The sequence below is a fragment of the Clavelina lepadiformis genome, chromosome 3, assembly GCF_947623445.1.
Source record: "Clavelina lepadiformis chromosome 3, kaClaLepa1.1, whole genome shotgun sequence".
Taxonomy (NCBI): Eukaryota; Metazoa; Chordata; class Ascidiacea; order Aplousobranchia; family Clavelinidae; genus Clavelina; species Clavelina lepadiformis.
In genome coordinates, this window is record NC_135242.1 from 22,842,823 (window position 1) to 22,863,554 (window position 20,732).

The window sequence follows — 20,732 nt, forward strand, 5'->3', positions numbered from 1 at the left end:
CGCAATATAGCATCATAATTATCTCACAGAACCAAGAACTTTACGAGATTGTAATTTGCTAAATTCCAAACGTATGAGAATCTTATTTGCTTCAAGATAATTTAAAATTGCGCTAGCAAAATCCTCACATCTAATGACACTTGCGGATACAAGTTCATCAACAGCAAATATATTCAGGAATTAGCCCCAGGCGCTTACAGAAGTTCATTGAAGTTCAACGTTTTGTTCAAATTAATGTTTATGCCAAATTAAAATGTTTTGTGATGAGTTTCATTATGCCAATTTTTATCAAGACGACCAAGGATTTTCTTGTTGCACAACAACATATAATATTAATGTATATCATTTGTGTCATTTAGCTTTGTCTGGCTATTATTTCATGTTATTGGTTTTACCTCCTTAAATATTCATCATTTTATGATTAATGTTTTGTGACATCATAAAACCAATACAACTTTAAGACATATCCTGTTTCCTGTTGATGTAATCATGATGGGATTTTTAAGTTCGAGTTAAACTCTTCTAAAAAAATTCCGAAAAGTTTAACCTAAACTATACAATAAACGAAAATAGAAAAGAGGAAGCGATAAGGACGATAACCACATTGCCACGCTTTTAAAAGACGGCGATCGAAGAACAGGAGTACTCTTTTTATGAAAACAAGAATGCTGAGAAGAATATCTTTCATTTGCTATTTATGTTTCATCATTTTTATCAAAGATGGTGGAGGTAAGTAAAATAAATTACTTTGTTTTATAAATGTAAAACACATTGTGGCATTGAATTTAAGTAATATTACGTCCCAAGATGTTTGATAATGATTATCAAAAGTTCAGTGTAAAGATATGACGTCAAGTTTCTCTTTATGATAATCTTTATTTCAAACTATAGTGGTCTACTTTACTGTCATATTTACCTAAATTATATTCGACGTAGATTCATGAACAATTGAACCTTTACCACCTTTGAGTAGGGTAATAACTGACCTGATTGTTGTTTTGTGGCTTGACTTTAGAGTTACATTGAAAGTGTACCGGATGAAGACGTATAAAACTTTGATGTTAAACTTTTGGCTTAGTTTTGCGCAATTTATTTTAATGCGTAATTGTAATCATTTTTTCTTCCAGAAGCAATTCGAGTTTTAAAAGTTTCAATGTTAAAATCGGTTAATTACAAGTTCATTCATAGAATCAAAGACGACAGGGATACAGTTGACTGAATTTTGAGTTTATAATTTTCAAGTTTTGCAACAGAGGCCTGTATAGTAATGATCCTATATAAGCTATGATCCTGGTCTGTTAAGAGCAATGCTTAACCTTTTCATAAATACTTTTTGTTTACAGTATATTTTACCTATGATTATGGTTTATATGTTCCAGCATTAACCTGCCTCCATTGCCAAAATGCTCGCTCGCATAAGGATTGCGAAAGGAGAGGAAAAATCGAACACTGCCACGGCGGTAATGTGAGTAAACTTATGAGTAATACTTGGGATTATAACAAAATTTTGTGTATTATGTAACTTTTTTGTGATTAAATTAAATCGCTCTTTGACCAGCAATAACAGCTAAAAATCTAATTAATGGGGGTAAAAATTAGACCTAAGAAATCAAAACAATATATTTTTGCGGACATTACGACTTGTACGTCATTGTTATCAATTACATGTCGCATTCCTGTGGTTTTAATGTTTAGTCGTCGTGCATAGTTCGCGGTCACAACACGGTCGCAGCTTGTTCTAAAGGCTTCTTCGGTTTTTATGTTTAGTTGCTTTGCGCTCTTTCCTTTGAAAAACGAAAAATTTCGAGAAAAACGGCGCGGAACATGCGCGATCGATCACACAATCTCGATTAACTCTGTTTTAAAATGCCTAATGTACGCGCGCTCTGTCACGTTTATTTCAAGACGCAGTTGCCATCAAGCAAAATTATCTCTGAATCTTCGAGTATCTTAACTGCCGTAGGCATAACAATTGACGTTACTTCCAAATCGAGCGAAGGTTTCGTGGTTTCACTTATTTTCCAAACAATTTGAGAAAAGAACGGTGCTGACGCGACTACTTAAAATAACTAAAGGTTTAGTCGTCTGATACGAGTTCGTTTCCTCAAAGTTTTTAAACAAAATTAATACGTGCTGACATCGCACTTTATAAGCAGTTAAAGCCACAACATTTTGGTTTGATCTTTATATAGGATGCATGCATGACCCTCGTCAGAGTGGATCAGAAAACTGGAAAATTGCAAGTGACGAAGCAATGTAAACAACACAGTGCATGCATCAATCAAGTTGAACTGGTAGATATAGCACGTATAGTTTACAAAGATTGTATTTTAGTTTACAAGTAAATTTCTATAAAGTACCACATAAAAAGCGAGCTGACTTTGCGTATACCTTTACAGTATTTAGTTGAATATTTTCACACACAGGATTTTTGCGAAATTCATCACAAGGCAGAGAAATGTTTATGTTGTTGTGACGGCGATCAATGTAACAAAGGAAGGAAAAGTTGCTTTCCTGAACGTAAGGGCAGCACCGGTTTGTACAAAAACGACCCAAGGCCTGATCGCTCTAAGTATGACCCAGCCAAGAAAGGTAAAAGTCAAATATTTCAGCCGTTATATTCCCGTGAAAAAACTTGTCAAGTTGTGTCTTTTTATAAACTTACCGTATATGCCATCGCCCTTGGTATAAGCTAAGCCTACCTGCAAGGCTTGTATGTCCACGGCCAACGTGTTACTCTAAAACGGTAGTTTTAAAGTATACCTATGGCGTATAAGCCAACATTCCTCTTTTCTTCTTTCTGCAAGGAAGAACCAACACGTACAATTAACGGCTTATACATCAACTTTCGTTTACTTAGATCGTTTTGAAATCAATTGGTTTGTGTTTGGTATATTTATAACTTGATCAATCAAAAACGCTTGCTGTTATTTTCTTGTAAAATATGTTTCAATAGTGTCCATTTTTTGAACTTATACATATAATTTGCTATTTCTTAGGTTGGTGGAGTCATTGGTCTGAATATTCAGAATGTTCAAAGACTTGTGGAGATGGCGTTCGGCGCCGAACCCGAACTTGTAAAAGAAAAGAATGTCCGGGTGAAGCAATCCAAACAATGCGATGCAGAATCAAACAATGTCCAGGTGAGTTGTATCCCAATAATTGCAGTCTGCATGAATAATAGCATAATCGTGTTATCAAATGACTTGGGTGTAGGCTATTACATTGTAGTTATCAGGATCTAGATTTTTCATCTTGTTTACTGACCATTGGTTACGGTTTTTTTTTTTTAATTAAGCTCAATTATAGATTTTTTGCTCTTATTTTAGCTGTTTGCACTGTAATCGGTGGCCCACATTACACGTCATTTGATGGTAAAGGGTTCGACTTCCAGGGACTTTGTTCCTATGTTCTTGTCAGGAATATTTCTCATACTGAGAAACCGTTTTTGGTAGAGGTATTAGCTTATGACATTTGAAAGTATTTTTAGTCGCTTCTTGCAGTTTGTCCACGTCTGTTGCGTTTTTAAATGTTGTGTTACCTTCAGCTTCACAATCAAGCTTCTACAAGCAAAGGAAAGCTGCCTATGTTAAAAAAGGTTTTAGTAAAATTCGGAGAAGATTTAAAAGTAGAAGTCATGAGAGGAAAGACTGTAAAGGTATTAAAACGTCTGCAGGAAATGACATGTAAATTATACAATACAATTGCAAGTTATGGTTTGTTTAACGACTCTTTCATACTCTTGTTTTATAGGTTAACGAAGTCAAAGTTGGGCTTCCTTATGTCAACTCTGAAAAAGGAATCGATGTCCGATACAATGGCAGATTTGTCAGGTTGAGTACATCACTGGACCTTGGTATTGACTACGATGGGGACTCTCACCTCGTCGTGGAAGTGTCAAACAAGTTCATCGGAAAAGTTGAAGGTCATATATGACTGTTGAATTGAGTTCATTCCAAAACTTTCAGTTTACTTCCACCTAAATTACGCAGAAAAGTCCTTAATTCTTGTGTTTTTGTCTTGCCGTAAACAGGTCTATGCGGAAATTACAACACATATCCAGCTGACGACTTCAGGCTTTCAGGAAGCTTGGAATATACAAATTCAGTAGATTTCGGAAACGCCTTTCAAATTTCTACGCCTGAAAAGTAAGGGTTACTGAAAAGTGGTAACATACTGATCATCGCTCATACTCACCATAAGTTATTGAGCTTTCTCCAGTTTCAAAAATTTGATTCAAAGTTTTTCAAAATCTTTTAATTTTTTCAGATGTGCCTTTCAGCGTCCTCCAGCAGATGAAGACCCTTGCACTCCTGGTGTCAGGAATAAATTCGTTCCCTACTGCCTCATCTTGCTGCAGGAAGATGGATGCTTTTCCAAGTGTCATCCTGAAGTGGAAGCCAACCGCTATTATGAAGTTAGTAAGAAATATAGCCTATATCAGTGTACAAGTGTAGGCCTATCAATTTAGTAGCTTTAATTGCTTGTTTCAGAACTGCATTTCTGATTCCTGTGTCTACGACGACGAACGAACTGCAGTGGAAAACAACGTTGGAGCTTACGCAAAAGCTTGCCAAGACCGCAGCATTGAAATTTGTGACTGGAGGGCAATCACTGAAACTCGTAAGCCTGATAAGCCTTTTGTGGTGCCGTAATCATCAAAGCGATCATCGCAAATAAAATAGACTTTAATATTCATTAAAAATGCATTGAAAAGTTCTATAATACCTTGGTAAAAAGAACTCGTTTAAAGCACCTTTCACACTTTTTCATCGTCATCATCGTCATCATTGTCACTTTGTCACCGTCATCACTTTGTGTTTAACGGAATACCCTACTGCGTTGCATGTGACCAGGACTTAGTTTAACTTTTGCATCACGCGACTTAAGTGCTAAATTCTTTGTCATTATACACATAGACCAGCACATAAGCTAAGCCTAAAATTTTTATTCTTATTCATGTTACAGCATTGCAATGTTCGCCCAACTCCCACTATTCCTTGTGTTCCTCCCCATGCCCGGCCACATGCGCTATGCAAGTGACGTCAACTTGTGACAAAACATGCGTGGAAGGATGCGATTGTGACGAAGGATTTTTGCGCTCTGGCGACACTTGCGTTCGTGAGGAAAACTGTGGTTGTGATTATCAAGGAAGTTACTACGCGGTGGGTTTCAGTTTTTCAGCTAAATTTCAAGCAAAATTCAAAAGTTGTTTTAGTGCTGATTTTATTCTTTATCTGATGCAAAACTAAGTGCATTAATCGCATCAACATTTTAGCCCTGCTAGTGCTAACACAACGTGTTATTGCAGGCAGACGAAAGTTTCTTTCCGTCTTGTTCGACCAAATGTATTTGCCAGGAAGGAAAAGTCAAGTGTTCAACGTTCTCCTGTCAAAGTGGTGAGACTTGCGGTCGTGACAGAAATGGAAGGACAGCTTGTGTTCCCACAGGTAGGCAACAGCTTTACCTACTCGATAAGCAACCCTACTTACAGCAAAGAAATTTACATGTAGGAACATGATAGAGAAGATTTGACAGTGTAAAGCAAACTAACCATTTTCCGTAAAATGTCAAATGTTGGCATTTCTTCGAACAAGTTATGAATACGCTTCTCTTTTGCTTTTAGCATAGGCCTATGGCTAGGCAAAGCAACAACACAGTATTTACTTGAAACGTGCATGGCTTGGTTCCAAGCAAGGTGTTCACTGTTTAACGACATACTTTGCTTTCTTGTAAGGTCATGCGATTTGCTGGGCAGCTATGGACCCTCATTACCAAACATTTGACGGACGTTACTTTAGCTATATGGGAACCTGCAATTACCAGATGGTCCTGACCCATAAATTGAACTCCACTGACCCGAGGTGGCTTTCTGTTCAAGCAGCCAATAAACATCGTTATTCAAACACACAAGTGTCCTATCTCGATTACGTCACTGTACAATTACCAGGCAGTGTAGTGGAAATGCATCAATCCTATGCAACGGTATGCTTAGATGAAAACTAACACGTTAATGGGTGCAGACCTAAATATAAGAATTCAATTATTGATAAAGAAATTTAAATTTTCTGATAAACAATTAGCATTGTCTTCTTCAAAAAGGGTAAAAATCACAACGGTGCATGTTTTTAATTTTTCACTCAGTTGAACGGTGAAACTATCCAAGCTTATGACTCGTCCCTTTTCAAGATAACTCGTTCTGGGAGGTCTGTTTATTTGACCACGCAATATGGTGTTGGGGTCACTTTCCATGGCAACAGAGTGGTCATCGAATTACCCAGCACCTACATGAACATGGTTTGGTGCATGTTTTACATGTGAAACAGAGCTGCTTTAGCAAAAAAGACACATATCTCATGCACTAGCAAGTTAACTAAAAGATAGTTGGCTAATAGATTTCAAAACTTAAACAAAGATTGCTTTTGTTGCAGGTGCATGGTTTATGTGGTAATTACAACGAAAATCATGAAGATGATTTTGAAACCGAGTCAGGCATTCTTGCCTTTGACTTGAATGAGTTTGCAAAAAGTTACCTGGTGGGAGATTGCTTAGCAGACGATCCGGCATCTAGTTCAACGTGCCTTGAATCTTCACGCACTCGTTGGTAAGGTTTGGGTCAGTAGAAGTTTGACTTCAACTTCTTCGTATGAAGTAAGATTGAATTACGACGGTTGTCCAACTATTACTATATTAACTAATTAAACACAATTAGTTTGCTATCTTGTTGCGATTGTAAAATTTAGTATTGTTACCAATTATTACTAATTGATTGCTGCTTTTGAAATCTTAGGAGCGGTTCCCAATATTGTGGTTTGCTGACAAATCCTTCTGACGTTTTTGCTCCATGTCATGCGCTTGTTAACCCAGTAAACCATTTTCAGTCTTGCGTGTTTGATCTGTGCGCAACCGATGGAGATGATTCAGTCTTGGAAATGGTTTGATCTTATATGTTTTAAACTAATATTTTAAGTCTCAAATCGATTTTCATCAAAACATCTACCTACTTCTAGGCCTTTGAAAGTTACGCAGCTGCCTGCCAGGAGCGCGGAGTGTCTCTATGCAATTGGAGGGAAATCACCGGAACTGTCCGGCTAAATTGCCCGAGTAACAGCCATTACGAAGGTTGCGCAAATCCATGTCCGGACACATGTTCGGATCCGTTTGCTTCGGCCGAGTAAGATCAAGTCAACATATTCCAACACATCTTTAGAAGATTATGGTGTTATGGAGTGTTTGTGTCAAGATATATTTTCGTAATATTGCGCTTTTTGTTTAGTTGTCCTTTGCCTGGCTACGTAGAAGATTGCGTGTGCAATATCGGTTACGTCAGAGACGGGGATTATTGCGTAAGAAAGTCGGAATGTGGACAAATACTAGATGGGAAATACATCAGTAAAAGTAAATATAACGTCGATGCTTTGGAAAAAGAAAGTGAAAATGAATCTAAACTTGTCTGATATTGATACGATTTATATTAAGAAGGGTTGTAATTTATTGTTCAACTTTTTTTAGCTTGTCTGGAACCGTCGACAATAAAAAACGGATATTTTGAGGATCAAAATCCGCCTGACCCGTATTTCGAGAACGACAGCATATTGTACAAATGCAACGACGGCTTTGCACTTATCGGTCCAAGTGCCAGCGTGTGTGGATCTGATGGTAGATGGAGCTTGACAAACAGTAATCTTCCTCAATGCAAAAGAGGTTGATAACCTTAAATTTTTGAACAACCCTACTGCTCTGATTATGAGTAGATCCCTCTGCTTTTTACTATTTCCGTTTTAATGATTTCGTTCTCTGTAAAACGTAGCATGTTGTACAGCTGTCCAATGCAATGTATCACGCTTTTTCAAAATTAAATTTATCAAATATTTCAAGCTTGTGGAAATCCTCCCGCAATAAGCAACGGATATTTCGACAATCAACACCCATCACATCTTTTTGTCGTGGGCAAGCAAATCACATACCATTGCAACGGTGGCTTTGCCTTGGTAGGTTTCAGCGCCAGCGAATGCGGAGCTGATGGAAGTTGGAGTCTGACCGGTAGCAGTCTTCCTGGATGCAGAGCAGGTTTGCAGTGTCCAAAGATTGAAACTTGCATTAAATATGCGGTGTAAATATTATTAAGACAAATAATGTTTTGTTTATGAAAAGGAAAATCAGGAAAAGCATTTTGAAATCAAGTAGTTCGACAAATACATTTTGTATCATCTGTGCATTTTCTTCACTTTTAGTTGTTTTTACTATTAAGTAACGATTGCGCCAAAGCTATATTTCAACAAATCCTGCTTATTAAATATTAAATTGGTCACTAAATAGCACAGTAAATGTTATTTTGGTCGTAGAATCAAGATGTGGTAGTACTGCTTTGACATCGGCTTCTGGTGTGCTTACATCGCCGAATTTTCCCTCTTTATATGAAGCGTTGACCTCATCTCAATTTTTTTTTAAATTATTATATATGCTTGTAGTAAACTCACTTTTTTATAAGAAATTTTGATTTGGAGCTTCTCGTAGCCGTTGCATGTTCTTTGTCTTTGATGAAGCTCACATGAACGTGACCAAACAAGAATGGTTTTTTAGGTAAAAATACTAGTCACAAGTACAATTGCGACAGTAAGCCATCTCAAGATGTTGAAAGAGAATTACTCCACATCATTCTTTCAAAACATAAAACATTAAAACATTCAAAGTTATATAGGCCGCCAACGAAACAGCTTTGACAACACACAACGTGATAAAATGACGATATAACGAACTTAAACATTGCATTAGTTCTAATTAAGTTTGTTCAGCTCATAGTTATAAATCGGGCCGGGCTCGGACTTAAATTTGAAAAAAGGTCAGGCCAGATTCGTGCTCGAATTTGTATACTCACATTTTGCCAAATTGCGGTGGCAAATTCACTTTCTTTACACGTATTTGCATGGGCACACAGGTTGCCAGTCAGTCAAAGTATAGTATCAAAAGATGAATTTGATTCATTAAGTAAATATCATCTTTCGGACCTAATATGGGCTTGAAATAAACTTTGGCTCAAATAAAAGTTCTTGTATATAAAACATCTAGCTTCCAGCGAATCGTGCAAAGCTATTCTTGACGCTGGATTTACAACAAATGGGGTTTACACTATTCGTCCGTTTAACGAAGACATTCAAGTTTACTGTGACCAAGAGACTGACGGGGGTGGATGGATGGTAAGTTAAGGCTTTTTCTTTTCACTTAGTGTCAAGATGATTGCAGTTCATGTGCAAGTGTTTTTAGACTTATTTTGTGCCATCACAGATTTTTCAAAGACGACTTGATGGTTCTGTAGATTTTAAGACAAGTTGGGTTTCCTACGTGAATGGATTTGGGACGACTGATGGCGAACATTGGCTTGGTAAATCTGTTACCAACATTGTTACATGTAAAACTTATTACTGCAAGTCGTATTAAATTTGACAATCACAGGCCTGGAAATCCTTCACCGCATAACAACGTCATCTGCCCAAGATCTCCGTGTTGATTTAGAAGATTTCAATGGCAACAAAAGATACGCAAAATACAGGTGAGCATTTATGTTATAAGACTGGATTTATCCAGATTTTTCCAGATTCCAGATTTTACAGAGAGAATTTTAATTGTTTTTCATACCAAGTGGTTGCAATGAGAGCCACAAAAATAAGGTAGAAACATATTATTGAAAAAAATGTTTGTACCTGCTTTTGTGACTCTCGTTGCAACCACTGGATAGGTAAATTCTAGCTCAGCCTTACCAAAGTTTTTTTTCTGAACCAACCTCACTTGTCCGTTCGTTTAAGTTAAATAAACGTAGAATCCGCTCGCGAAAATAAGAAAAATGTCTGTAAGAATCCTTTACTTTACGTCAATATCTGCATTAACAATTTAATATTTAAAGAGATCAAACTATCCCGCTTGTCTAGGCGCTTATTATAAATAAACAACATTTCATGGCCTGTTAACTTTTCCTGTTTGCTTTTTACTTTGTAGCACTTTTCGAGTCGGTTCATCTGCTGATAATTACAGACTTTCCGTTAGAGATTATTCTGGAAATGCAGGCAAGTTAATAACTTAAAGTTAAGATTCATGAATTAATAATTTTGAAATCCATTTGTTTACTTTTGTTGCCATTGCCTGCTTGTGACTAATTTTTGAACGCTGATGAAATTATATATTTCTAATGACAAATAGGCCTAAATGAAAACGTAGCCTGCTTGATTTTTTTACCTTGTTACCCGCATTTGTATATTTTAGTTTTAGTTTAAACACGAACATATTGCAGGTGACGGCATGAGCGCCCACACTGGGATCTCCTTTTCCAGCGTTGACAGGGACAACGACAAAGCAGGCAATTTCGACTGTAGCGGCAGTTACAATGGCGGATGGTGGTATGACGCATGCTACGTGGGTGGCAGCAACTTAAATGGCGTCTACATTCGTGGCAGTCACTCTAACGATGGTGGTGTGGATTGGATGCCGTGGCTTAGAACCTATTCCCTTAAAACAAGCGAGATGAAGATCCGACCAAAATAGATCACCACTTTTGAAAATATGTGACACTGTATCCAACTAAAAATTGACATGTAACATTGTAATACGGTGAAATATTGCTAATATGCCAAACAGCAAACGATACAAATTTCACAAGATTTCATATAAACTGGCACTGTATAGTGTTGCAAATTTGTTATAAACCGCAATAAACAAATCAACACAGCAGCGTAGAATTACATGAAAGTATGAGAATCAAATATAGGGCATAGGCCCTATGTCCCACCTATGTCCTGCTAGAGAACATGCTTGCGCTTCAAAATAAGTTATAATTTAAAGTTGATCTACCAAATCAGCAAGCCACATAAATAAGCCAACAAACAAACAGCATGCCGACTTCTGACATTTTATTGCAGATAAGCAGTTCTATAATGACGTGACTATTGACTGACTTATTAAGTCACCAAGTTATAAGGTGAGAAATAGTGTAGAGCAGTGGTTCTCAACCTTCTGATCTTGGCGGACCCCTTTTGCTGCTGTCAAAGCAGTGGCGGACCCCTGAAGTTTAAGCAAACTAAGGGTTCTGAGACTGCACTTAAATGTTTCTTTGCTTAGTTTTACTTAATAGTCTTGGTGCACAACTGCGCTATTCATTCAAAATAACATCAAACTATGCGGATATTTTTACTTAAAATCACTGTATCCAGCTGTCTTCTCGTATAATCCGCAATCTAGTGCATCACAATAGGCCTTCGCTGCGGGTGATAAATCTCAATAAGCTTTTGTATTATCACAATAGGCAATTAAGCAAATGTTCAAGCCTATTTCAAAAAGCAATGATAAACAGCAAAAAATTTTTAAAAACTCGTACTTTATGTTGCAAATTTCGAAGTTCTCACGGACCAACTGAAAACGTTTCGCGGACCCCCAGGGGTCCGCGGACCACCGGTTGAGAACCACTGTAGAGAGTCTGTAGAGAGTCTGCCACTGTAGAGAGTCACTACACTGTAGAGAGTCTGAAGCTCTGTCCGACTCTGTCTCACTCTCGTCTCATCGTACTGACTGAACGTGATACAGCTTGACACCTAATACACTAGTTTAAATTTGTTTAATGTTAATACAGTAATCTCTGTTACATTGTGCAATCAATAGCAGTTCTCAGCTCAGTCAACAGTCCACGTTAGCTTGTACATTTTGGCCAGACTACTTTTTGCCTTAAACTCAAGTAAATGATTATTTCAACGTAATAATGTCACGCTACCTGTTGTTGAAGGTATAGGAAATAAATTTAGGAGAACAGATATTTGCAAAAAGTCGATTTTAGTCGTTTATAGGGTTTGATTGAAATTATCTTAAGGCTAGAGGGTAAATTTAGGTAAGCTATAGAGCAGCCTACTATGTTATTAAAACATTTTAGGTGAGGTTAAAGAAGAAACCAGTTAAAAATAGCTTTAAACAAACGCTTTTGTCCGGTGAAATAGTGACAGCCTAAACCAAAACCGCAATCACCAAACCATCTTTCCATTGTACGTCGCGCAGAGGATAGTTTACAAAAGCAGCCAAGGCGATAATCCTCACTAATATATCGACCATCAAAAATCTTGGCGCCACCACAACCCGAACAATCGAGCCAGGTCATTTCACATAGACCGAAGACAGAGATGAGCTGATTGTTTCGAAAACGTGTGAACATATATTCGCTTCAACTTGCTCGTTGACCTCAGGCAATCAAACAGCAGCAGCAGCAAAACCAGTCATAGGACGACGCTTTTATTGATTTTAATGACGCTCGTGTTGTGACGTACATGCAGTTAACAAAATACGTTTCCTGTTTCAGACCTGATTTTGACAATACAGATTCAGACAGTTAGCTGAAAGTGACAATCTTTTCAGATTGGTAACTCAGAAGATAAGGTTACAAAAAAAGGTTTTCTGTTGAACGGTGTATGATTGAATTTTACGATCAACAACCAAAGCCCGGGAACTCATATACGCACAACGTACTACCTAAGAAGTGCCCAATTTACTTGCAGCACAATGCAGGCTTTGAAGTCATTAATTGTTTCCATGGGACAGGGATGGATGTCTTCGTTCTTGGCAATCGACATCGCCCTTACCGTTGCCAGTGCTTACATTTTGTGGAAAATAACGGCGCCATTTATTGAATCTTATCACAAAGCTGTAGATATGGATTTGATAGCGAAGTGCCCAAACCGACACTGGTTTTATGGGCACATTCGAACGGTGAGAAGTTTTAACTTTGTGCAGTGGCATGAGCTAATTTTCTGCGTGACATTTAACCTCAGCCCGATATCACGACTGCGGACTGGTAAGTCTGCGAGTTTACGTATGTTTAACTTTCGCCCGCTGGAACGCACTTGGGGCTAAGTTAAAGCCGTTTTTAGTTTTTTAGCAAAAATATTTGCGGTTGAACGCCGACCTGACCCAAGATATCACTCTAGCGACAGGCATCACCAAACTTTTTCAGAAAGGACCATATATAAGCATGAAAAATGACGATCTCGTGCCGAGTTCCCGCTTTGTTCAATGCGCTGCAATACAATAAACTCATTTATGGCGCAGTGGCCGTCGTTTGGTGACTCTTCTAGCTTAATATTTTATTTATTTTGTTTTTCTCGAAACCTGTCCAGTTCGGCAAAACTTCTCATGAACGTCTTATGTGCGCTGCTCGATTGACGTCATCTTTTCCAATGCTTCTCAATTACTGGGCTGGACCATGCCAGTCCACCATGTTCATGTTCCATAAGGACCCTGCAGTTGCATTGCTCAACAGCGGAGGTAAAACTATTCTCAATATGGGTCATTGTTTTAACCATTTTAATCTAAATTATTTTACTATTTTAACTTAAACTGAAATTTAACACTTGCTGAATAATTTCCAGCGCCCAAGGACAATTTTGCTTACAGCTTTATACGACCTTGGCTGGGAGATGGACTTCTTACGAGCAAGGGCAAGAAATGGCAGAGAAATCGTCATCTCCTCACACCGGCCTTCCATTTCAGCGTTCTAAAGCCGTGAGTGGTAAACTGTGAATGCCGAAACTGAACATTGAATGCGCATGCGCAAGATGTATTGATGTATGATGGTCGCTTTTTATGTTCGACTTGAATGCTTCGTAAGTTTAAAACACAATTATCAAAATTATCATTGCTGCTTTTTGTTTGTTTGTTAAAGCTACGTGACCGTTTACAACGATTCATGTCGAATTATGTTGGTCAAGTGGGAAAAGAGCTGCGGTAAACCGCTTGAAATAACGGAAGATGTTAGCTTGATGACGTTGGACAGCATGCTGCAATGCGCAATGTCCGCTAAAACAGAATGTCAAACTGTGAGGTGAATGACAAAAATTCAGCAAAGTGTTTTAAATCTACCAGACAATTATTTATAGGCTATAAATAAGGTAGATAAGTGGGGGCAGTGATATCACGTTGTTTTATTTTCCCTGTTGCTCATGTGACACTGGCCAACAATGCTATAGCTAAACTGAAATTTCTGTAGTAGACGTTAATTGTAGTTGTTAATGTTGTATCCATGAAAACGCATTGAACAAAAATCTATTGTACATAGAAATCGCAAGAACATATCGACTCTCTTAGAATATGTTTATAGGTATTGGTCTGATGATCAAATAAAAGATTTAAATTCGTGTTATAACGACCAGTAATAACCAACCCTGAGTCACCATTAATACGAGAAAATACTCTATTTTGCTGTCCAGGGAAACTCATCCGTACATCCGAGCTATTCGACAAATTAGTGCCTGCGTACAGAAAAGATTTGTCAATCCACTTTTTATTCTGGACTGGTTTTATTATCTTTTGCCAACAGGACGGAAATTTAAAAAAGCTCTCAAAGAGGTGCATGCTGAGGCGGAAAAGGTGATTATAAAGCATTAAGTAAAACTTTGACTAAAATCTTTCAAGTCATTGCTCTATACTGTATAATTTATACACAACATTAGTTGTCTCTCTGTTCGAGTTTGGTTTTGTTTGTGATATGTTGCGTAGCGCGATTTTCTGCTATCTACAGATAATCAAGGATCGTAAGACAGTTCTAGAAGAAACAGAAATCAGCGGGTCAGAGCGTGAAAATGGAGAACAGATGTTCAAATATCGCGGCAAAAACTCGCTCGATTTTCTCGACATATTGCTTCAAACCCGAGCAAGATTTTCTTGAATCTTTAACTTTTACATCAATATCAAGTAATTGCAATACTTGGTCATGTACCAACCTTTCATTATAGGACGAAGATGGGAAGGGATTGTCCGATCGTGAAATTAGAGACGAAGTTGACACTTTTCTATTTGAAGGTCACGATACGACGTCTAGCGGTGAGCAAAGATAACATTTTCTTTAAACATTCGGTGATAAAAGAAATTTTTAAATCCAGATTCGAGCACAGAGCTGTGATTGTAATGCAGTTGTATTACGTATGATGTAGGCATTGTTTGGAGTCTTTATAACCTGGCGAAGTATCCTGCGCTTCAAGAGAAATGCAGGAGCGAAGTCCTGTCGGTTGTCGGGACGCAAGAAGACGTTGAGTGGTGAGGACCAACATGTTGTAATAACATGCTACTTTGCTTCTACTGTTGCTTTAGTGTGAATTAACGTGTGCTCAAAATTTAGCACAGTTGATACCATATACTTAATGGCGTGTTAGTGTTTTATCTTAAGCTTACCAATTAAGCTTACCAATTTAAATATATATAAAATGTGTGAGTCTACACTCCTAATAGTTTACTCCAAAATACATCGGATGAAATTTGAAATCTATTATCAGGGAGGACTTAGCTAAGCTGACTTATCTTACGATGTTCATCAAAGAAGATTTGCGTCTTTATCCTCCGGTTCCAATGATCGGAAGACGACTCGAGAACTCGTTGCCAATCCGGAGCAAACTCCACTCACCTCAGGAGACAAAGATTCCCAGCGGTGTGAACGTCGCTCTCAGTATATTTATGCTTCACAGACATCAACAAGTTTGGGAAAATCCAATGGTGCGTTCGTAAATGTCAAACTGAACTGTGATATAAACTATCTCGTATGTTTCACTATTGGATGCTATCAGGAGCACGCAGAGGGAAATTGACAGCTACAAGTAGCAAACAGCGATTCAAGAAGTTAAATAATTTGCTTTATGTAGGAGTTTAACCCTGAACGTTTCACGAAGGAAAACTGCGCAAAAAGGAACCCATACGAATATTTACCATTCTCAGCTGGCCCCAGGTTTGAAGTTTCAACTTGGGTATACATGAGGTCACGTCACATATATGACATGTAATGATGACGTCAGCACTATATATTCACTTAGTGTGATTTTCAGAAACTGCATTGGACAAAATTTCGCCATGAACGAAATGAAAGTTGTCCTAGCTCGAACCTTACGGAGATTCGAGTTGTATTTGGATGGGGAAACCCCGGAACCGAGATTGAACGCCAGGCTTGTGATGCACAGTCAAGATGGTATCAAGATAAAAGTTCGGCCAACCAAAGACACTTGCATTAAGGATTAAAAAATCAAATAACTTCGCTATGTTCTGCAGATACTAATTTTTCCTTGCCAATAGCTTTGCTGAAAACTTTCGTGATTCAATGATTCGAGGTTTTTGAATAAAAACGATTCAAATTTAACTTTTATATTTATTGACTAAATTTTGCGAACACGGTCATAATTTAAACAATAAACAGTGTTGCATAACACGTAAGATGATACAAGAAATGTTTTCTGAAAACAATCAATAGTCAGAAAGCGAAATAAAATGCCCAGATAATGTTCAATCAGCTTTTGTTCCGCAAGGTGGCGCTGTGAGGTAAGGATGGTTGCAGTTTCCAATGGCTGGGTCAAAAACAGCTCCTAAAAATGTCATTGGATACATTACGGAAAACGACAACAGAACAATTCAACGTAGTTCCTTTACAAGATTTTGCAGTACATTTAAGTTTTTTTTGTTTATCTTTTAACTTTCTTTCAACAAAAACACCAATAGATGATTACCTGGAGCGCATTGTCTCCTCCATTGCTGCCCGCTGGCACATTCGTAATACATGATACAACTTTTAGGGTCCGCCTTGAAAGTGTGAACGTCAGTGACGAGGCATTCAGGCGTGTCGACGACTGGGTAATGCGGACACGGTCCGAGACCTGAACAGTAACATTTTCCGACACTTCTATCCCAACAGGAGTATGTAGACTTGCACTGAAAAAAATAACATAAACATTTGTCTGATTTCTATTGCCACCATTTAAATTATTACACCCTGCAAGGTATCCCTATCGATTCGACGATTCTTTCGATTTCTGTGTAGCCATTGTTTCACTTATAACTGTACATTGATATTTCTATATCATGTAAATTAATCAACTTACATCGGCTTCGTTGGTGTAACCCCCCGGCAGAGGTCCAGCGATAAGTTCAGTTGGGCAGAAACCTAACCAAGCAAATCATTTATATTGTGAATGCAAGGAATAAAGTGTAAGGAGTAGCCACGATGCCTTAGGCTTAGACCTTGTCTTAACATAGACTCTGCAATTGTCCTTTACTTACCAAGTGTGACTTCTGTCTCAAGAAATTCAAGGAAATCGTCGGATGTCGCCGGTTTATCCGTCAAATAGATTGACCCTCCAGTTTCCGAAGCAAGCTCGTAGTACAAACGTTCAATGGGGTCTCCAGCTGTGATAAAAGAAACCTTTTTATAATTCATTCCGTTCAGTCTATCTTTATGAGCAAACTGACAACACAACTGACAACAACTTACACGAGTAGACTGATCTCTTGCTTATACTGGAACCACGAGCATCGGTGACGTAATCGATGCAATACATGGGATCGACTGAAACGCAGGGATCTTCGCAAGTTCCGCAGCATCCAGTCAACAACGGGATAAATACACATCCTGGGAAGGCATCCACAAAGTCAGTATAAGATAAACAAGTTTTGTTGAACAAGAATTTTATTTTAACTAAGTCTTGTAACAAATCTAAGTTAAACACAGAAGTCAATTGGACAAAATAATAATTTAAGCTTATTAAGAGCTGACAGAAAGTTGATAAAATTTTGGTTAAAAAGTTTGATCTATTTTCACCTTTGCGGGTGTACTCTGCAAGAAGAGGAATGGCATCACTGGCAGACTCTTTTGGAGTTGCGTCGGAAAAGAAGTAAACCTTGCATCCGGCATTGTCTTCCGGGATACGGTCAATCAGGTTCTGCGACATCATTTAATAGTATTTTATTTAAAAAGAACCTCTTTTATTTTCAAGCGCATGAAGAAGGGAAACTTTCACTCAGGATAAATTTTATCTAAGTAAATTGTGACGTTTTCAAGGAAGTTTTTTTTACTTTGCTTCCAGTGAAGGCCAATTCCGGACAATCTCCACCACCGTTAGCTGTGATATCACTAATATAATCGATGACATCACCGACGTCTGTGGTTGGACCGATTAGTAAACCGACAGCTGGAAATCAAATTTAAAATAGTTTTAATTTTTTTTTGCAGAATGTGTTTTTATTTGGGAGCTATTTGTAAATAATGAACGAGAATATTACTTGGAGGTTTATAAAAATTGAGCAAAATGAAACATACTTGGATCGTTGAAAGTTGTGGCTACCCATCCGCCAGTGGGGGCCGTAGCGCAGTCTGCGTATGTGCCATTGACGCAATTCAGCAACCAATTCTTCACTGCAGATATTTCATTTCGCATTGAGCCGGTGTCGTCAACAATGAAGCCAACATATGTGAGACCTGTGGCGCGACAAAATTTCAAGAGTCTTATACAAATCGCTGCAATTTGTTGATCCACCAAATATTGGTAACAAATAGATTATTACGGCTTTTACCTGCTGGAGTGCCGGAACCATCTCCGACAGTGGTTGTAGAATAAGTCGTAGTTGGTGAGTGGGGTGTGGTTGTAGGCGTGGTTGTGGGCGTGGTTGTGGGCGTGGTCGTCGTATCAAATGGGGGGTCGTCTGCAATGACATGTTTGTTTTGATTTTTGTCATGAAACTGAGATAAATTAAGTAATAGCTTTTTTTCATTTGAATTTGTAAACAAATCAAGTCGCTTACGGGTGACTGGCCTCGTGGTTGCAGTGGTGGTGGTAGTTTTATCAGTAGTTTTCATTCCAGTGTCTAACATGTATACAAAACAATATTATCACTGATGCATTGAAACGCCAACACGATCGTAAGTATTCTGCTATAAACTTACCGCCAGATGGCTCACATCCGGTCACATTCCACGCCCAATCACAAACAGATAAATCAGGGTTGAACACGAGAGGCGGACGACACGTGTGCTCGTAGAGAATTCCTTCGAAGATGGACAACGTTATAACACTTGAAGGCTCAGAATTAGGTGTTAGCAAGTTATTCATAAACTTGCATAAGTTATAAAAGATCCCTTGTTACCTTCAACACATCTGTAAAACTTTTCACAAACTCCCGGAAGTCCAAAAAGTTCATCTGAGGTCAAAAAAGCGCAGAGACCTTCTGGGTCTGCAATAGGGATGCCTCCGCGGGGCGGTGAAGCTAAAAATGAAGTTTTATTGTTGTAATGATTTCCATGATAAAATGTTCTAGTATCTTACGACTTTAGGAAGAAAGTATGAACAAATATTTTCAGTAGGTTGTCAAAATTCTAGCTGCGTCTAGAACTGATTTTTGATGTCACTTACTGGTAGTTATCTTCGGTGTAGTCGTAGATACCTTTGGATCTACAACGAAAATAACATTAATGTATTTGCAAGTCAATACTATAATAGATTTTATTTTTTTAATGTTAGGAATTGATATTACAATCTGTACGTTGAAATTTGACAAAGTATTACAACCTAGAAATTGTTCCATTAATGTTTGTTGTTAATCATTGTTTACATATTCACCATAAGCATTAACTTTATCAGTAAACAAAATTGAAAAAAAAGTTTTTGCTTACCAGACGCGGTTGGGTCACATGATGGAACATTCCTCGGCCAATCACAAACCGATGAGGTTGGATTGAAAACGAGGCCGGCCGGACAGCGATGTTCATAGAGAATTCCTGAAAATAGTTTTCGATGTTTAGACAATTTTAGAAGACAATTGTTAAAAGCAATCCTTTAATCTACTTTATAACAAGTTATAACGTAACAGTTACTCTTTATCATGATATACGTTATATCGTATTAAGTAAACCAATCACAAAAAAGCGCACAAATCTTTCGTAAGTGGAAGGAGCTAGCGCACATTTACCTCCAACGCATCTATAAAATTTATCGCAAACTCCGGGAATGGAAAAGAGATCAGGCGATGACGTAAGCGAACAGAGTCCGTCCTTGTCGTAAATGGCGTCTCCATTCTGCGCGTTTATCGCAGCTGTAAAAAAGTAATTAGTAATCAATCTGTTGCATCTAGTTTCAAACTGTTGACAAAGCTTTTCCGTTGCGACAGGTGTGTAAGTTGTTTCAACGTGTAGCTAAGTTACATGTATGCCACTTTTTGCTAGTCAAACAAACGATAACATACGTATATAAAGTGTTACCGTACTGTTCTTACCTGCGCAGAAGACAAGCATAACATATATGGTAGAAGACATTTTACGCAGTGACTTAGAAAGAAGTATAAACTTAAAGTTACTCTGTAAAAATTTTGCACTATTAGTTGTTTAGCAAAACTGATCAAACCATATGTTTAACACTATCAGATTATGTACAGCAATAGTAACGTTCAAACGAAATGCCATACATCATCATTATCACTTATACATCATTTTGTTAAACTTAAACACTTCAAACTTTTGTCTATTAAGGTTTTAACGGTGCATCGATCAACCAGATAGACTTTTCGCTTATAACCTTAATTAAGCTTTTGCTAGTTATTGCTGCTTAGCTCTGAAGTAGTTTTCAAAGCTTTGATGGAATGGTTTTAATCGTTGGGGTTTATATAGTGATTTTGATGTGTTTTGGATGGGTAAAAACCCACTTAAATTTATCATTTTTACTGCCAATCGATCGGAATTTCGGGAAACAAACAGGTTTTATTTTCACTTTTACTCAGGTTAAGCAAGGTATGCAATTAAATCGTGGTTTGTGAAACGTTGTGAAAGAATGCGTTCATGCGTTGCGCAAGTTTGTCTGACGTTGTGCGATGTTTGTCGAGTGACGAGTCCAGTTTACCTTTGACTGGAACAGCTCAAACATCGACTGACTCAAAACACGGTTTTGGACGAGAACAACAACTTT

At 37.9% G+C, this 20,732-nt stretch overlaps 3 protein-coding genes across 4 annotated transcripts; 2 read left to right on the forward strand and 1 right to left on the reverse strand.

Moving 5' to 3' along the window:
• Positions 1-571: 571 nt before the first annotated feature.
• Positions 572-10,722, forward strand: LOC143448793 (zonadhesin-like). 2 transcript variants are annotated; one of them, XM_076948669.1, is made up of 26 exons: positions 572-729; positions 1,380-1,465; positions 2,193-2,294; positions 2,427-2,592; positions 3,000-3,143; positions 3,330-3,457; positions 3,548-3,658; positions 3,754-3,925; positions 4,034-4,148; positions 4,270-4,417; positions 4,494-4,623; positions 4,969-5,165; positions 5,312-5,450; positions 5,738-5,985; positions 6,145-6,297; positions 6,432-6,604; positions 6,791-6,935; positions 7,011-7,174; positions 7,277-7,398; positions 7,513-7,704; positions 7,879-8,070; positions 9,070-9,197; positions 9,286-9,382; positions 9,454-9,550; positions 9,994-10,061; positions 10,286-10,722. In XM_076948669.1, exons 1-26 carry the CDS (start codon positions 654-656, stop codon positions 10,534-10,536), a joined length of 3,744 nt encoding a protein of 1,247 aa, XP_076804784.1. In that variant the 5' UTR covers positions 572-653; the 3' UTR covers positions 10,537-10,722. The 2 variants fall into 2 exon arrangements, with proteins under 2 accessions (XP_076804784.1, XP_076804785.1); XM_076948670.1 differs by lacking the exons at positions 9,070-9,197; positions 9,286-9,382; positions 9,454-9,550; positions 9,994-10,061; positions 10,286-10,722 and adding an exon at positions 8,346-8,746.
• Positions 10,723-11,873: 1,151 nt separating this feature from the next.
• Positions 11,874-16,147, forward strand: LOC143448795 (cytochrome P450 4F2-like). The gene is made up of 11 exons (XM_076948672.1): positions 11,874-12,738; positions 13,146-13,293; positions 13,398-13,530; positions 13,691-13,849; positions 14,235-14,394; positions 14,546-14,677; positions 14,760-14,847; positions 14,958-15,060; positions 15,297-15,513; positions 15,660-15,742; positions 15,840-16,147. The coding sequence occupies exons 1-11, from the start codon at positions 12,532-12,534 to the stop codon at positions 16,027-16,029; spliced, it is 1,620 nt and encodes a 539-aa protein (XP_076804787.1). The 5' UTR covers positions 11,874-12,531; the 3' UTR covers positions 16,030-16,147.
• On the reverse strand, positions 16,137-20,205 carry LOC143448794 (uncharacterized). The gene is made up of 16 exons (XM_076948671.1): positions 20,047-20,205; positions 19,744-19,866; positions 19,448-19,552; positions 19,188-19,226; positions 18,922-19,041; positions 18,722-18,823; positions 18,580-18,642; positions 18,352-18,480; positions 18,098-18,256; positions 17,854-17,969; positions 17,600-17,720; positions 17,273-17,410; positions 17,062-17,187; positions 16,884-16,945; positions 16,512-16,713; positions 16,137-16,370 (listed from the first exon to the last, which is right to left on the reverse strand). Exons 1-16 carry the CDS (start codon positions 20,084-20,086, stop codon positions 16,291-16,293), a joined length of 1,725 nt encoding a protein of 574 aa, XP_076804786.1. The 5' UTR covers positions 20,087-20,205; the 3' UTR covers positions 16,137-16,290.
• Positions 20,206-20,732: the final 527 nt, after the last annotated feature.

What these genes read in the sequence shown, in the direction of transcription:
- LOC143448793 (XM_076948669.1), top strand. Translation starts at nt 654, where the DNA reads ATGAAAACAAGAATGCTGAGAAGAATATCTTTCATTTGCTATTTATGT. An exon ending in GAATCTTCACGCACTCGTTG is followed by an intron (nt 6,605 to 6,790) that starts GTAAGGTTTGGG and finishes TTGAAATCTTAG; the next exon opens with GAGCGGTTCCCAATATTGTG. An exon ending in AAAAGATACGCAAAATACAG is followed by an intron (nt 9,551 to 9,993) that starts GTGAGCATTTAT and finishes TTTACTTTGTAG; the next exon opens with CACTTTTCGAGTCGGTTCAT.
- LOC143448795 (XM_076948672.1), top strand. Translation starts at nt 12,532, where the DNA reads ATGCAGGCTTTGAAGTCATTAATTGTTTCCATGGGACAGGGATGGATG. An exon ending in ACATATTGCTTCAAACCCGA is followed by an intron (nt 14,678 to 14,759) that starts GCAAGATTTTCT and finishes CTTTCATTATAG; the next exon opens with GACGAAGATGGGAAGGGATT. An exon ending in AAGTTTGGGAAAATCCAATG is followed by an intron (nt 15,514 to 15,659) that starts GTGCGTTCGTAA and finishes TGCTTTATGTAG; the next exon opens with GAGTTTAACCCTGAACGTTT.
- LOC143448794 (XM_076948671.1), bottom strand. Translation starts at nt 20,086, where the DNA reads ATGTCTTCTACCATATATGTTATGCTTGTCTTCTGCGCAG. An exon ending in GTTACACCAACGAAGCCGAT is followed by an intron (nt 16,714 to 16,883) that starts GTAAGTTGATTA and finishes TATTTTTTTCAG; the next exon opens with TGCAAGTCTACATACTCCTG. An exon ending in GAGGAGACAATGCGCTCCAG is followed by an intron (nt 16,371 to 16,511) that starts GTAATCATCTAT and finishes TGACATTTTTAG; the next exon opens with GAGCTGTTTTTGACCCAGCC.